At 51.8% G+C, this 16,617-nt stretch overlaps 1 protein-coding gene across 1 annotated transcript; it reads left to right on the top strand.

Moving 5' to 3' along the window:
* Positions 1-990: 990 nt before the first annotated feature.
* On the top strand, positions 991-9,166 carry DMRTB1 (DMRT like family B with proline rich C-terminal 1). The gene is made up of 4 exons (XM_001148838.7): positions 991-1,706; positions 3,146-3,318; positions 6,309-6,528; positions 8,273-9,166. The coding sequence occupies exons 1-4, from the start codon at positions 1,001-1,003 to the stop codon at positions 8,338-8,340; spliced, it is 1,167 nt and encodes a 388-aa protein (XP_001148838.4). The 5' UTR covers positions 991-1,000; the 3' UTR covers positions 8,341-9,166.
* Positions 9,167-16,617: the final 7,451 nt, after the last annotated feature.

Raw genomic sequence — 16,617 nt, 5'->3', positions numbered from 1 at the left:
AGAATCGCTTGAACCTGGGAGGCGGAGGTTGCAGTGAGCCAAGATCCTGCCACTGCACTACAGCCTGGGTGACAAAGCGAGACTCTGTCTCAAAAAAAAAAAAAAAAAAAAAAAATTAATGCCCTTGGGTAAACTATGACGTTTGTGCTAACTTTTCAGATGTCCCAAGATTTGGGTTGTTTTACAAGGATAACGAAGTTCATGATGAGGTTAAGCAATCACTGAAGCTAGTGCTAGAAATTTTTTTTAATTTAATTTTTTAGAAAGAGGGGTCTTGCAGAATTTTTTATTTAATTTTTTAGAAACAGGAGTCTCGCTATGTTGCTCAGGTTGGTCTCCAACTACTGGGCTCAAGTGATCCTCACGAGTAGCTAGGGCTACAGGCACAGGACACTATGCCAGGCTTAGTGCTACAATATTCTGTCTATTTTACTTTAAAATATTCTAAGTATGCTCACTTTGGAAGGCATCAACATCCAGAAATGCATTCCTACATCAAGACTCTCAAGAAACGGGAATTACTGTAAGGGCATACCCTTGAGCAACCATCACACTGCACTGAACTCTTGAGAATATTCTGGAATATCCTGGAAGCATCTCTGCAGGGCAGAGAAGTGAACTGCCACAGAAGGAGCAGCTTTGGGGAGAAGAAATACAGTTTGCCTCTTACAGTATTTTTCTACACCGAGAGCTACATTCCTCCCGAGTTTTAAATTTGTGGACCGTTGAATATCAGTCCGCCTTTCATAAAGTTACAAATACCTTCCGTCGGTGGCGGGAACAGAGTTTGGAAAATTACATGCCTAAGACTTCAGATAAGCTAAATGACATACATGCAATAGCATCCCATGAAGAATTTATTCAACCCAATCCATTGCATCTAATTACCCAAAGCACAGAAACTCTCCAAACTGTGCACCCCCCAAAAGGAGGGAAAATGCAAGGTTCCTGCTGCAGTTCCCGGGACACACTGCGAGCCGCTTTGTTACAAGTGTATCCAATGTCCCCAGAACGAGGGACTTGTGGGGCGCGGCTCATCCCAGCGCCACTTGCTCTGCAGCTCCCAGAGGTGGTGGTGGTGTTACGAAGGCTGACCCTGCCAATGGCCGACAAAATGGTGCGCACCCCCAAGTGCTCGAGATGCAGGAACCATGGCTTCCTGGTGCCCGTCAAGGGACACGCGGGCAAATGCCGCTGGAAGCAGTGCCTCTGCGAGAAGTGCTACCTGATCTCCGAGCGCCAGAAGATCATGGCCGCGCAGAAGGTGCTCAAGACGCAGGCCGCCGAGGAAGAGCAGGATGCGGCCCTGTGTGCGCAGGGGCCCAAGCAGGCCTCCGGGGCTGCGGCCGCCGCCGCCCCCGCCCCCGCCCCCGCCCCCGCCCCCGTCCCCGTCCCCGTCCCGGCCGCGAGCCTCCGCCCGCTGCCCCCGGGGACTCCCTCCGGAGACGCCGACCCAGGACCCGAGGTCCGCGCGGCCGCTTGCTTCTTCGAGCGGCCCCCGTGGGGCCGGAACCCCGGCCCGAGAGCCCTCCAGCCGGTTCTAGGCGGCCGCAGCCACGTGGAGCCGAGCGAGCGAGCCGCCGTGGCGATGCCCAGCCTTGCGGGACCCCCTTTTGGGGCGGAGGCCGCAGGCAGTGGCTACCCTGGCCCCCTAGACCTGCGCAGGCCGATGCGGACCGTGCCCGGCCCACTGTTCACCGACTTTGGTAAGTCGTGGCCTTGGTCCCGCGGTCGACTCCCGGAGCTGGCAGCCTAGGCCAGCCCGGATGGGGAGCTGGCATAGGGGTTGGGGTGGAGAGAAGTTTTTCCACGGGTAACGGACCTTCCGCTTTGAGAAACCCTTCTTCGAACAGGGATTTGGATTGGGTAACTTTTCGCAAAAAGGAAACGAGAAACAGAAAGGAATGGGCGGTTCAGAGGGCTTTTAACATTTAGCTGTAGTTTGTGCCATTCCGGCATGCCAGAACAAAATGGCGTCCAGTCGACTTAGCAGTGCTTCCTCCTCCGGGGGAGGCTTCGAGGAGCCGACTCCTACTGCGCTTGCGCACCTCTTCCCGCCATTTCCTTGGGCTGGAGGCTCCTCCTCCAGAATAACAGAATTTTCCTGCCGCACGTTAGCGCAAGGACGCCTGCGCACTCTTCCCTCCCGGTTCGCGGTCGGGAGGCTCCTCCCCTCAGCTCCGCCCTGGCCCAGTGCGCCTGCGCACCTCTTCCCTCCGTTTCCCCACGTGCAGGTGAGCAGAGCCTGCTTCTTTACTCCACACACGAGAACAGTTGGTCAGTAAAGATGTTGCCTTGTTTTCTCCCCTCACCTTGTACATAAATTACATTGTTCCCTGTGCCTTGGAGCTTTTGGTATTGAAGTAGTTTCAAGTCACATGTACATTTGAAGCTTTAGAAGCCCCGGGGTTTGGTGCGGACGCGTTTTCCTGGTGTCTCCCCCGTGGTGGTGTGGTGGGACGGGCTCAGGCCGAGGCGGGGGCCCGGGTCACGCTGGAGAAGCTCCTGCCCTCTGTGTGCCAGGGCACTGGTCTGGAGGCTCCCGCAGGCTCGTCCCGCCCCCCTGACTTTCCAGGAAAATCTAGGTCCCCAGGGAACGTCCCATCTGACAGGGTCACAGGCCTGAAACTGCAGATCTAGGAGAAGCCGCCTTTCTTTTTTCCATCTCAACAGACAAGCAGGGCTGAGCCGAACCATGAGCCAGGCATTCGTGATGGAGGACGCGGGTCACATTTCTTGCCCTCAAGGACCTTGTCCTTGTGGGAGGGAGTGGGTTGATCAAAGAGTCACACAAATCGGTGTCCAGGGCTTGAGCCATGGCCGGGTTCACTGTGACCCGGAGGAGGAGGAGGAGCTCGGCACTGAGGCCTCACAGAGGCAGAGTGCGGGCTGACCGTGTGTGGGGCAGCGGGGAGGTCTGGAGGCGGCCCCGGCCCACAGCGGGCTTGATGGCCGTGCTGAGGACTTTCCAAGAGCAGTGGGGCTGGCTGGAGGATGGAGATGCAGTGAGGGCCCAGCGGAAGGAAGGGCGGGGTGGGCTTTCTGCGCTTGGACGGCAGCGCTGATGACCCCGCCGCCCTGGGCCGCCCTGCGGATGCTTTTCCCAGCGGTGTCTAACACTTCCCTCCTTGCTTGCGTTCTTTAGTGCGCCCTCTGAACATCAACCCGGACCGTGCACTGGGCCCTGAGTACCCTGGCGGCTCCAGCATGCACCCCTACTGCCCGTTCCCGCTGGGCTACCTGGACGCCCCTCCTGGCGTCCCCCTGCAGCAGGGCTTCCGGCATGTGTCCCGCAACCAGTACCAAGGCGGAGGCTTGGTGAGTCCCACCCCTCACTTCTTGCCAGCTTCTCCTCCCAGTCTGCCCCTGCTGCCTTGATGGATCCTCAGTCCCAGGAAGCCAGCTGTCATAAACTGTGCCCACGCCATGCCAGCCCCCGAGTGCTGGTGGAGGACTAGGCACTGCCCAGGCACAGTGTGTGTGTCTCTGGGAGCACACGTGTGGACCAGTCTGCACCACTCGGCTTGGGTTATGGCCTGTGCTTTTCAGGGCAGTGGGCTGAAAGGCTCTGAGCGTTCAGGATGACCCCTTCCTTGATTGATGCTGATGCTAGAAGGGCCCTTCATTTTGCTGGACTCCAGAAAGGGAATATCACCTTCCTGGGACCACAAAATTTAGGGCAGAGCCAGGACCAGAGGTAGGCTCCCTGCCCACAGGTATAGCACACTTGAGACTGCAGAGGGCTTTCAGGAGGAGGTGGCATTTGAGCGGAGTCATGAAAAATACGGAAACCTTCCCCCAAACACTTGACACCTTAGGAAATACCTGTTGAAAGAATGAAATTTAATCCTTTTATAAGATTAATAAAGGTCAGTCGTTAGCTGGTATTCTCTGTAAGCTGGGAATTTTGAGAGCGAGTGTGTAAAGTCAGGTCATCCCTGTGGTGTGTACTACGAGGCAGGTGTGATTGAGTTTTATGGCCTTGATTACCAGCTCCTTCCAGACTAGGATGGCTAAAAGCCCCCTCTCTCCTTAATGAAAGTCATTAGCCGCACAGTGTGGAGCCAGTCCAATGGGGCTCGAGCTTCACCCGGGCAGGTTGGGCACACAGATCACTGGGTCCTCACTCCTACTTCAGCCTGGCGGCAGCAGCTTCTCTTCCACTTATCTTAGATGTTGTAAGATTGTGCTTAAAAATCATTTTCCACTGATTCAAGGGAAGAAAGTTTGAAAGCCACTGGCCTTGATAATTCCAGGGTGTCTATTGAACCTTCAAGGCAGGTATTATACCCCATTGTAGCATCGAGAAAAAAAGGCTCAGAGAAGTTAAGTTTTTGGCCAGGGTCACAAAACTGGTGAGAGAGAGACTGGGATTCCAGTTACACAGCTGGTTGGTGACAGAGCCGGGTCGTGCACCTCGGTCGCCCTGACTCTGGAGCCCAGGTGCTTTCCACTGCCCTTCCCTCCCTCCCACAGAGGTAGAACACACATGGCCCTTGACTCACACCAGCATTGCTGCCTGCCTGACATCTGTGGGCACTGCCCAGGGAGAGCCAGGCATCTCCAGCCTCCACACAAAGAGAGGGGCTCTGGCCAAGTAAAGCACGCTCCGTCTGCTCACACAGAAGTCTGGAGCCTGGCGTCCAGGGCAGCGCTCTGATTGACAGGCCTGCCAGACAGCCTTTGTTAAGAGTGTGATCTCAGTCGGTTTATCTGGGCCCGAGCTGCCACCACAGACCCCAGGCAGGAGCTGTGATCCAGGGAGATGCTTGGCTGAGCAGCTTGGAATTAAAGCACTAATAATCCCTCTTCCACCCTCTCAAGTCTGGAGAGAGAATCAGGCATTGATTTGTGAGCTGTTTCAAACCCAAGAGCCCCTGAATCACTTTCATCCTTGTCCTGCTGCCCCCTGCCAAGGCTTGGAGGTGCTCTCCAGAACAGTTTCCTCCTTCCTGTTCCTGTCCCTGCCCACCTGCTGCTGCTTGGCTTCCTCTGCTCTCCTGTTCACAGGACAGCACTGGCCCTGGAGGTGAGCAGACCTAGGGTCCAATTCTCCCTCCCCCGTCGTGTCCCAGCCATGTGACCCGTGGCAGTTATCTGACCTCTGAGGACCTCACTCGGGTCTTGGTCTGTAAAATGGGAGTGAGAGGACCTATCTATTAGGGCTCCTGAGAATAGATAAGGCGATGCATGTAAAATACCTAGCACAGGGTCTGGCACATAGTAGGTACTTAAAAGTGAGATTTCTTCCCTTCCTGCTGGTTGAATGAAGTTAGGAAGTGCTGGGTTAATCTAAGGAGATTTTTGCAGACTCTTCCAAGCCTTTAATATGCTCATGTGTGACCCACTAATGTGGGGAGCAGTATATGGGGTTTCTCAAGCTCACTTAACAAAGAACACTTTTAAGAGTACTAAAAAATACTTTGTAGGATGCCAGGACTCCGTGAAACTCAGCTCAGGAAGTGTTGCTCTGAAGCATCTGGATAGAGAAGTGAATGACAGGAACTACATCCAAAACTCAGTATTATTTCTTACGACATTTGTGTGTTTCTTGGTTAAGCTCTGAGTTGTGCAGTCATCCCCTCTCCAGATCCTCTGATGGGGCCCTGTGCTGTGGTAAGGGGTTGTATTCCATCCCTTGAAGAAGGGACAGAAGCAGCAAAATGTTCATCAGTGAGGCCACTTGTCTGAAGTCACCCAGTGTATCTTGCCTCAGAAACAGCTGCGCTACACCCACATTGCCAACCTGTTCTCCCAAAGGCCCCCCTGGCACTTGAGTTTAAGTCACCACATGTGCCAGACAGGGGGTCCTGTGGGGTTGGGATGCGTTCAGAGCCTTCCCCAGTGCAGAGCAGCGCTGGACAGAGGTCAGCTGAGTGGGCTATGGAGTCAGCCAACTTGGGATCCAGTTCTGCCCCTTAACCACAAAGCAGCTCTGGGGCCCTGGGCCTGTAGCTTCATCTCACTGAACCTGTTTTTCATAATTACAGCAAGAATAGTAATAGAACCCACCGCCTAGGATTGTGAGCACCCAAGCACAATCGCCCTGGCATATACAGAAGGGCTCTGTCACTGTGACCGTTCAGCTGTTCCCATGCTTATCTGAGGTTGCCTGTGTTCCTTCTTGCCTTCAATAATTTGGCAGGTGTTTGCTGAATGCCCCCTTCCAAGTGCCCTGTGCCTATGTGTTTGGGGCCGTGCATCTACCCCATCAGGAGCCCCCCACTTCAGGGGTGAGAGCTATGTTTGGTCAGCCCATCTGGCTAACTCTCTCTCCTCTTCGCCTCTCTGCTATGTGTGCCGTGCAGGCGTCAGAACCAGGAGGAGACTTCCAGCCAAGCTACTACCTGCCGCCGCCGCCGCCACCGCCACTGCCGCCCCTTCCACCGCTTCCACCGCAGCCCCAGTTCCTCCCGCCAGGCTACCTCTCTGCGCTCCACTTCCTCCCCCCGCCACCGCCACCACCGCCTCCACCTCCATCATCTTTCTCACTGACTGTCCTGTTTGATACTGACAAGGAGAACACTGGTGAGTGAGCTCCAGTCTTCCAGCTTCAGCGAGAGCCAGGGAGACTTTCTGGAGGAAGAGGTACCTAATCTGAAGAAAGGTTAGGTGTGGAGAGAAGGGACATGGAATTTAAAGGGTGTTGAGCCCTAGAATGAGCTCCTTCTTACACCCCTCCTCCAGTCCCCATAAGCACACATCTAAGGGAGGTGGGAATGGGATTCCAGGTGAGGAAACCAGGGCTTCCAGCAGTTCTCTTGGGTGTAAATGGCAGAGCTGGGATTTGAACAGAGTTGTTCAGTCTAGCTCCCAGTCTAGTGCCTGTTCACTCACCTTATTGGCTCGTGGGCAGTGCTGTGGAAGACAGCAGGCATATGGTGCGTTTGGAAGACCAGAGGTGCCAGGCCTCTCTAGCTGGGGTAGGGGAGCAGATGGAGAGACTGGAGCAGCAGCAGGAACCCGTGTGGTGGGGCTATGCCTCTGCCCCAGGCCACTCTGAGGGAACCAGACCAGGAGCTAGAGAATCTGTCCTTCACAAGCTCTGCCACTGGGACACTGGATGATCCTGGGCACTGAGGCTTTTCAACTATAAAAGGGGCCCCTTTACTAGGTTACTGTGAGGGTCGAAGAAACTTTTGGATGTGAAAATGTTTTGGGTTTTCTTTTGAGGGCCCTTGCAGCTTTAAAGCTTCTAGGACATTTTTCCTTTCAGTCTTTCCCTGGGGCTCCTATGATTTGGAAAGAACTGACAAACTCAACTAGGCCTTTAAAATGACTGTCAGACCATCTTATGAGCTAGAGGAGTCTGGTGGTATCACCATTTTACTAAAGAGGAAACTGAGGCCTGTTGCAGACTTCCTGTGTGTGCAGTGCCTAGATCCAGTAGCTGGAGAGGTGGTTTCATGTGGCTGAAAACCACTGGCCCCAGTGCTGGGTGGCCTGGGTGTGAGTCCTGGCTCCAGCACTTGCCCAGCTGTGTAACTTGAGCAAGCTCATTCACTCTTTGGTGCTCCAGTTTCATCATGTGTAAAAGGAGACTAATAATGGTCCCTACCTCATGAGGATTCTGAGGATTAAACAGAACCTGAAGTGATGAAGGCATTGGTGAAGGTGGCCTATCACTGTCTGTTTCACTTAGTGCCCATGCTGCCATTGCAAGGTGGATACGTCTCATTTTACAGAAGGGGAAGCTGAGGTTCAGAGCTGTGGAGTATCTTGCTAATTCCTCCCAGCTTGTGAGGAGCAGAGCAAGAGCTGGAACTTGAATCTGAATCACATGGCCAAGGCTAGGATTCCAGGCTCCTGGCGCCTAACAAGTTAAAGAAAATACATTCTCCCCTAGGGCTGGGAATGATGAGAAAGGCTTATGGAAAATCTGTATCTGGGCTGGGCACAGTGACTCACACCTGTGATCCCAGCACTTTGGGGAGGGTGAGGTGGGTGGATCACCTGAGGTCAGGAGTTCAAGACCAGCCTGGCCAACATGGGGCAACCCTGTCTCTACTAAAAATACAAAAATTAACTGGGCATGTTGGCGGGTGCCTGTAATCCCAGCTACTCAGGAGGCCGAGGCAGGAGAATTGCTTGAACCTGGGAGGTGGAGGTTGCGGTGAGCTGAGATTACACCACTGCACTCCAGCCTGGGTGACAGAGCGAGACTCTGTCTCAAAAAAATTAAAATAAAATAAGAAAAAAAATCTTCATCTGCAAATAGGTAGTTGTAATTTTCCCTCTTTCTAAATCCAGCTACCTTCTTTGTCCTTCACAGATGACCAGGGTGCAGAGGTACTGTCGGGTGAACCCAGCCAGCCATCGTCTCAGGAGCAGTCCGACTAGGCCCCAGGCCCGCCCTCCGGGCCAGCAGAGTGGGGCACTGGGGGGCAACAGCAACAGTTTTCTTGTCTTCATTCAGTGATATGTAGGGAGGAAGGAGGTTGATAGCATAGATGGCAACTGATTCCCAGTTTAAGATAGGAGGAAGGAGAGCAATTTCTAAGTTTCAGTCCTGCACTGTACAGTTGAAGAAGAGTGTGGAGGAAGCTATTACCAGGGGAGGGCCAGGGCTCTGAGGAGTGGGCGCTGGGAGAAGCTCCCATTTAGGAATGAATTTAACTGTCCTTGGGTTACACTACCATTTATTGGAACAAGCCCCAGAGGCAGTATTTGATTTCCTCAGGCCCCACTCCAGGACAGGAGGCACCATCTATTTCAGCCTTCTGCTGCCTTTGCCTGGTCCTCCAGGTTGCTGGGGGCACCACAGACATCAAGATTCCAGTTCACCCAGGTGGCTGGAGCCAGCAGCCAGGACCAGGGTCATTGACAGCAGGTTCTGCAGCATCCTGCCTTGCTGCTCTGTCCCCCACATCTTCCTGGCCACAGCCCCTTGCCCCTCCTCTAAGGGGTTTTACTAGCAAGCATCCTGGCTGCTGAGGCTACTTCATTCCCCCTCCATAAAGTTTCAGCCATTATGGGCACTGGTTTTAAAAAATTTATTAGTTTGACTATTTGATGTTTTTATAGTGATTGCCAACTTTAAAAAGTAGGCTGTTCATAAGCACTGATGCAGTCCCTAGGGAATAGAATGGTGCTTCTGATCACCTGTGACACGAACAGTTTCTTCTGTGAGGACAGTTGGCTATTGAAATAAAATGAGCAATGGAAATCCTTGTGGAAGGCTTATTCTCCCTTTGATCCTGGTGGAAGGTAGGGTTGGCAGGAGCCTGAGTTGGGGAGATTGGGGGCCTTGGTTTGTGGCCTGTGGCTGGCCTTGTCTGCACTTGCTTAGTTCCTGTTCTTAGTTCCTGCCCTCCCTGTTCTACCTCCCCTTTCTTTATCAAGTGAGGGGATCGGGCCAGGCTAGTAGACTTCTTTATTATTACTGTTGTTATTTTAAGCAATGGAGACCTTTTAAGGAAATCTGATGTAGACACACAAAATGTAAAGATGTCTTAGTTTCCTTCCTCCAGCTCCTTCCATAGCCCCTGCATAGGAACATGCATTTAAAAAAACAGAACTTGAACCAATTCTGTTTTAGGGTCCTCGGCTTCTTCCATTGGTTGCATTTATACCTTCATTTAGAAAACATCCTGTGTTTCTACTAGATTCAGAACTTGACAGTTCCCAGCTCTGCCCATGAGGAACATGACATCTAGTGGGAGAGACAGAGAGTCTTAGGGGATTCATACTAGAACAGAGAGGTAGGGAGGCTGTGGGAGTGGTCAGAGAAAGCCTTCTGCAGGAGTCAGGGCCTCAACCATATCGTAAGGGGCAATAATGAGTTAGCAGAGAAGAAAGAGATGAGTACTCCCAGTAAGGGTGCAGAGGAGGATGGGGACCTGGTGTGAAGGATTCCATGGTCAGGGCAGTGTCCTGTTCTCTGTCCAGGGAAGGGCTGGCACCCAAGAGAACAGGTCAACTTTACTTCCTTTTTTGCCTGTGGGCAGAGGTGTCCAGGCATCCTCCTAAGTCCTAGGATAGGTAGTGGGGGGATCATTGAGAAGTGATACCCTAACTATTCTCTTACGTCAGTGTGGTGGCTGGGGCCCAGGGCCTGGGCTCTGTTGGAAGGCACGGGAGGCAGGCACTGTCACGAGAACTTTTCAGTTACTGCTATACAGACATAAGAGTGTTTTCAGCAGGGCAGACCACGCATGCTGAGGCCTGAGGTCTGCAGGTCAGCACGGGTGTCAGCCTGGACAGGATGATGTGGTGATTTGGGACTACCCTGGCTTGGGGGCTGAAGCTATCACTTACCCCAGTGCTGGTCTTCCCCTTGGGGACCACAGTGCTGCAGGACCCTGAGAGGGTGGGAGAAGACATGCCTTTTGGTTGCACTTGACATCAATCACCATGCCTTAACTGAACCCCTGACCTGCCAGTACAGCAGGGTGGGGCTGGATTGGTAACCTTACTTTTTCTTTTTCTTTTTTTCTTTTTTTTTTTTTTGAGACGGAGTCTCGCCCTGTCGCCCAGGCTGGAGTGCAGTGGTGCGATCTCGGCTCACTGCAAGCTCCGCCTCCCGGATTCACGCCATTCTCCTGCTTCAGCCTCCTGAGTAGCTGGGACTATAGGCGCCCACCACCACATCCGGCTAATTTTTATTTTATTTATTTATTTTTTTGTATTTTTAGTAGAGACAGGGTTTCACCATGTTAGCCAGGATGGTCTCGATCTCCTGACCTTGTGATCTGCCCGCCTCGGCCTCCGAAAGTGCTGGGATTACAGGCGTGAGCCACCGCGCCTGGCTGGTAACCTTACTTTTTCATAACACTTGAAGTTTTATCTTAGACTCCACATTTTGAAAGACTTTACAACCAAGTTGCACTACTGAAATAAAGCTGCTTTCCTGTTTCTGGTCAGCACACACACAGAAGTATGAAACAGTCTCTGTGGCCACATGGACACCACAACTATTCCAGACCAATGCAAGGAAATGGGTTGTTTAGTTAGCCTGTGGGGAGATAGGAGGCTTTGGTCTTTGGAGAAGAGTAATGTCCTATTGGAGAGGTTGATGCTCACACGACTCCAGGATGGGAGGATTTCTCATTTCTCCTGTAGGTCTGTGAGCTGATGAATCTCCAGAAATTGGTCGGCATCTTTCCTGGAGCCTTGGAGGCACCTGCTGGGGTGAAAAGACCAACTGGGGGTCAGGGGCTTGTCCCAGTGCTGCCCCCTGGCTTACTGGTTTTCAGGAAGGCCTGCCTTCCTACCTTTCCCCGGTATGAACCCCAAGTTGTGAGCACCCAGCCTGCCCTTTCCTGCTCCCGTGGGCTCACTGCGGTTACTTCCCCTGGTAGGTGGTAGACCCCTGCTCCCCGCAGCTTTGCCAGGCAGCCCAAGCCATGATCCCTGAATGCCCAGCTCCTCCAGGCAGGCCTCCAGCAGCAACAGCATGAGCACTGAAAAACCAGTTCTGCTCATGTTGCTGCTCTGCATACAAGCCCTCCGTGGCTCCCTCCTGCTCCCTCTGGCCGGACACGGTGGCTCACGCCTGTAATCCCAGCACTTTGGAGGCCGAGGTGGGCGGATCACTTGAGGTCAGGAGATCGAGACCAGCCTAGCCAACATGACAAGACCCCATCTCTACTAAAAATACAAAAATTAGCCAGACATGGTGGCTCACACCTGTAATCCCAGCTACTCGGGAGGCTGAGGCAGGAGAATCGCTTGAACCTGGGAGGTGGAGATTGCGGTGAGCTGTGATCACACCACTGCACTCCAGCCTGGGTGACAGAGCAAGACCTCATCTCAAAAATAATAATAATAATAATAATAATAAGGACCTGCCTGCTGGCCTCTCCAGCCTCTCCCTCACTGGCTGGCCCAGCCCAGTTCCTGGAGGGCTTGGGGTCGTCCAGGTCCAGGCAGAAAAAAGATGGAAAGCCGAGAGACTGGCCGCCAGGGGCAGCACTCTTCATCCCAGATGGCCGGGATAATGTTCTGGAAGGCAACCAGCCGGCATTCCCTGACCCCGGTGCCCTGGCAGGGCGCCGCCGGGAGAGGGCGCGACGGCAGCAGTTGCGGGCGGGGCCGGGGCCTGTTGCCTAGGGACCGGCCTCCCACTAGGAGCATGTGGGCCGGTCGCTGCGCCTCTGCTCGCCGGGCTGGAGGAATAGGTTTCTGCAGCGGCGGGCTTGGAGCGCACCCCGGAGACTAGGAATTTCCCTCTAGTTTAGGCTATGCAATCGCCAACTTCAGCGAGTTGTCTTTGCGCAGCCCTGCCTGTGACATCCATGCCCTCCTAACTTTTCTTTAGACACCACCCCCATCCTCGTGTTCCATAGCACATTCGCCCGCTTTCTTTCCTTTCCGCACTTTCGCGCGTGGACAGTCCTCTGCCTAGACTCCTTCCAGCTTCACCTAGTCATCTATTGTCCTTTCAGACTTAGTTCCGGCGCCGGCTTCTTCAGGACACCAGGCCTCAGCCTCAGCGTGGGTTAGGAGCTCATGGGGCCTGCCCTGCCCGCTGCTGCCTTCCGTCAAGGCCGCTGACCCCACTGAGTAGATGCCCCTCCCACAGGCCCGGGAACGTCCTGCAGGCAGTGGCAAGGGCTCTTAAGCCTCTGTCCCCAACTTCCAATGTGGGGCTTGGCCCTGGTTAGCCCAGTGCATGTTGCCAATGGATGCGTGAATCCAGGGCATGTGTGGTTTTCCGGGTGGAGGGTTCAGTTGGCCCAGCCTTTGGCCACCTACTGCGGTATCTTTTGCCTTACATTTTTGCTCTGTTTGCTGGGACATTACAGAGGGGTCAGAAAGTCAGCTTTTGTTGAAACTATACTGTGTGCCAAGCCCTGCATTCCTTCCCTGGTTTAATTCTCACCACGACCCATGGAAGGGTTGCATTATCATCCCCGTTCTAGAAAGTGGGGCACACACAGGGATGGAGATTTGCCCAAAGTCACACCGTTTGTAAGTGGCAGAGCCCCAGGTATAATAGAAGTGTGGACAAGGGTGTGCAGAGGGCAACATGGGTCCCTGGGCACCAGTTACGGAGTTTTTAATATCCATTTTGCTTTGAGGTGCCATCCTGGGATTTATTGAACACAGAACCCATGACGCGCCCTAGTTTCTGGGCAAATTCAGGCGCAGCATGGGGAGTGCGGCCTAAGGGCATTTACCTCCTCAACCACTGCCCACTCCATTCACCATAGCATGCAAGGCCCTGAGGGAATCCTAAAGCTGGCATCGTGGTGAGTCAGCAGGAAGAGCCCTCAGGGTCTCAGGTATAACGCCCCAGTCCACCAGAGATTTTCAGCATCTCTGCGGCTTGAGCTCCTGCTGTGGCCTAGGCTTCACCATGAGCCCCACTACGTGAGATGAGATTGGCAGAATGCTTGCTATTGTGGCCAGGATGGAGCAAGGTGAGGAGGGTATTTTCAGAGACAGGTTCTCACTCTGTTACCCGGGCTGGAGTACAGTGGTGTGACCATGGCTCACTGCAGCCTCAACCTCCCAGGCTTAAGCATCCCTCCTGCTTCAGCCTCCGGAGTAGCTGGGACTACAGGCATGCCACCATGCCTGGCTAATTTTTAAATTTTTTGTAGAGATGGAGTCTCGCTATGTTGCCCAAGCTGGTCTCGAACTCCTGGGCTCAAGCAGTCCTCCTGCCTTGGCCTTCCAAAGTGTTAGGATTACAGGCGTGAGCCACCACACCCAGCCCACTTTTCTGAGGAGAGTTGGGTAGAGGTACTCTGCTCCCTCTTGGAGACAAAATGTGCCCTCAAGCCATGGGGGGAGGGGGATGAGGTCCTCTCCTAGCAGTCCTGGAGATTCTCACAGCTCCTTCCACTGCTGGGTGCTATGGTCTTGGTGGGCCTGGGCCTAGGCTCCTCTTCCTGAGGTGCTGCATGAGCCAAGGCCTCCTCTCCTTGGCTAAGGCTGGGGTCTTTGGACCTCGCTCTTCTTCCTTTTCTCTTCCTAGCTGTGTATTGTTGGGCTCATCATGTAATTTTTCCAAGCCTTACTTTGTCCTCTGGTAACATTGGTTCAGTGGTGCTCTGAGGATGCAGGAGTGCTTGTGTGAAACACCTTCTTTGATGGCACCTGTGTCATTGGATGCTTGAAGGCAGTGACCTTTTTGAGACCACGTCAGAGGCTAGAAATGACCAAGGCTCTTTACTTCCTGGTGCTCCCCACATTCCAGGCACTGTGCTGAATGCTTCCTACACATTCTGTCTCTGAGTCCTCAGAGTGACCCCTCAGACAGGCACCAAGTACCTCATCTTACAGATGACAAAACTGAGGCCTACAGAGATTAGATTTCCCCCTCAGTTGCCCTGTCCATAAGTGGCAAATTCAAGTTCCACCTGAGTGCAGAGCTAAGTTCCTAGCTGCACTGTGCTCTCCTGCTTCTCTGAGAGGGGGTCTTGGGGAAGTGGTCCCCCCAGGACTTGCTGCCCAGCTGGGGTTCAGTGAGTGTGGACCAGTCAAAAGCAAAGAACAACTAGCTTAGGTCCTACACGAGGAATGAAATCATTTCTCAGAAATTTCCAAATCCTTTAATTTCATTTTGAAAATGATGAACAAACAAACATGAAGTTGATTAAAAAAAAAAACATGAGTATTAATAGCATATTAAAATTTAAGCCTTGTAGGGCTGGGTGCGGTGGCTCACACCTGTCATCCTAGCACTTTGGGAGGCTGAGGCCGGCAGATCACAAGGTCAGGAGTTTGAGACCGGCCTGGCCAATATGGTGAAACCCCGTCTCTACTAAAAATATAAAAAATTAGCCAGGTGTGATGACCTGTGCCTGTAATCCTAGCTACTCGGGAGGCTGAGGCAGGAGAATCGCTTGAACTCGGGATGTGGAGGTTGCAGTGAGCCGAGATCATGCCACTGCACTCCAGCCTGGGTGACAGAGTGAGACTCCATGTCAAAAAAAAAAAAAAAAATTAAGCCTTATCCCTTTCACAAAGTAGATGGGAAATTTTTCAGTATTAGTGCTTTTAATTCAAATGTTACCTGGGAAATAGTTTTGATTTTTCCTAGGATAGTTTCTTTTCATGGTTATTTCTTCATCTTTCTCCAGGCTTTTTGTTTGTTTTTGTTTAAACATAATTAATTAATTATAAATATAAATAATGCACAAACATGGTAAACAACTTTAAAGTATGAGCAAGGAACAGATATGTTTTCCCACCTCTATTTCTCATGCTCACTTATATCCTTCAGAGATATCCCTCTTTTTTGTGTCTCTTTCCAGAGATAATTTATACATATAAAAGCTTTTTTAGATTAAATTTTAATTCTGAGGTTGTTATAGATTCATACTCAGTTGTAAGAAATAATACAGAGAAATCCTGTGTACCATTTACCCAGCTCGCCCCAATGGTGACATTGTGCAAAACTACAGTACAACATCACAACCAGAATATTGACATCGATAAGATCCATCCCATTTATTCTGACTCAGTTTTACAGTTCACATTCAAATTAATTTTTGTATCAGGTGTTGAGGTGTAGATTAAGGCTCCTTTTTTTGCCTGTGGATGTCCAGTCGCTCCAGCACCATAGACTCCTCCACTGAATTTCTTGGTGCCTTTGTTAAAAATCAATTGAGCAGATGTATGTGGGCCTATTTCTGGGTTCTCTATTCTGTTCAATTGATCTGTGTTTTGAACAAACACACATACAGTGGCATATGATCCACACTTTTGCATGTCACTATGTTTGTTAACATCAGATCAGGGTTTCTGAGCCTTTTTTTCATGCCATGAACCCCATCGTCAGTCTGGTGAAGCCAGTGACCCCTTCTTAGAGTAGTGATTTAAGTGGATAAAACAAAACGCATAAGGTTACAGAGGAAACCAATTAGGTTTAATACACTTGTCAAAACAGAGAAATACATTTGCCACTTAGTAATACATGTTATTCCTGGCTAACACATTAAATACCAAGGTCTAGCCGTGGATCTAATCACTAGTAATAGTTTCAAAGTAGTGATGTAATTGATCTTTTGAGATACGTGCCACAACCGTAAAGTGAGACGAGAATATCTGTGATTTCTGTCAGTGACCAAGTCACAGCTAATTCTACTGGGGTTTTGGGGCCTACATTCATAATTAAAGGAGACACTGAATTATAGTTAGAGGTTAGTGAAAAATCAAGCTGTGATTCCCTCATCCTAGTTCACAGAGCCCTTAATTCTCTCTAGGACCCCAGTTATGAACTTCAGCATTAGAGCTTGAAGATCCTCACATCTTCTTTCTTGTTAGCAGCTGTGTAGTATTTCGTTGAGTTGATGCACCCTTATTTAATCCTACTAAGAGACGTTTAGGTTGTTTCCAATCTTTTGCTATGACTGCTAACTTAATTTCCTGAAGGTTTCTCCTGCTAAGGTTTTCTTCTCAAGCAGGGCCACTACGCCAATCCCACTGCATTCAGGATAGACCCTTAGCCAGTCTGCGGAGGATGTCTGGGTAAGCAGGCTCCAGCCTCACCTCTTACCCCTTCTGGAACTGTCCAGCCTCCATACAACAGCATCCTTTGCTTCTCCCAAGCCTAGGATCAGGGGTTTCATGCCAGTCCTGGTGAGCGAGCAGTTGGGTAGGCGGGCTGGGGAGGGTTCCCCAAGCTGTGCGGCATCCTGTGAGCAGATGTAAAACTCCTCTGTG

This window comes from Pan troglodytes, chromosome 1 (assembly GCF_028858775.2).
Source record: "Pan troglodytes isolate AG18354 chromosome 1, NHGRI_mPanTro3-v2.0_pri, whole genome shotgun sequence".
Taxonomy (NCBI): Eukaryota; Metazoa; Chordata; class Mammalia; order Primates; family Hominidae; genus Pan; species Pan troglodytes.
This window is presented reverse-complemented; position numbering and strand designations above follow the sequence as displayed.

Bases quoted from the DNA above. Each gene is read 5' to 3' on its own strand.
- DMRTB1 (XM_001148838.7), top strand. From the start codon at position 1,001: ATGTCCCCAGAACGAGGGACTTGTGGGGCGCGGCTCATCCCAGCGCCA. The intron at 1,707-3,145 runs GTAAGTCGTGGC...TGCGTTCTTTAG, and splicing joins CCCACTGTTCACCGACTTTG to TGCGCCCTCTGAACATCAAC. The intron at 3,319-6,308 runs GTGAGTCCCACC...TGTGCCGTGCAG, and splicing joins AGTACCAAGGCGGAGGCTTG to GCGTCAGAACCAGGAGGAGA.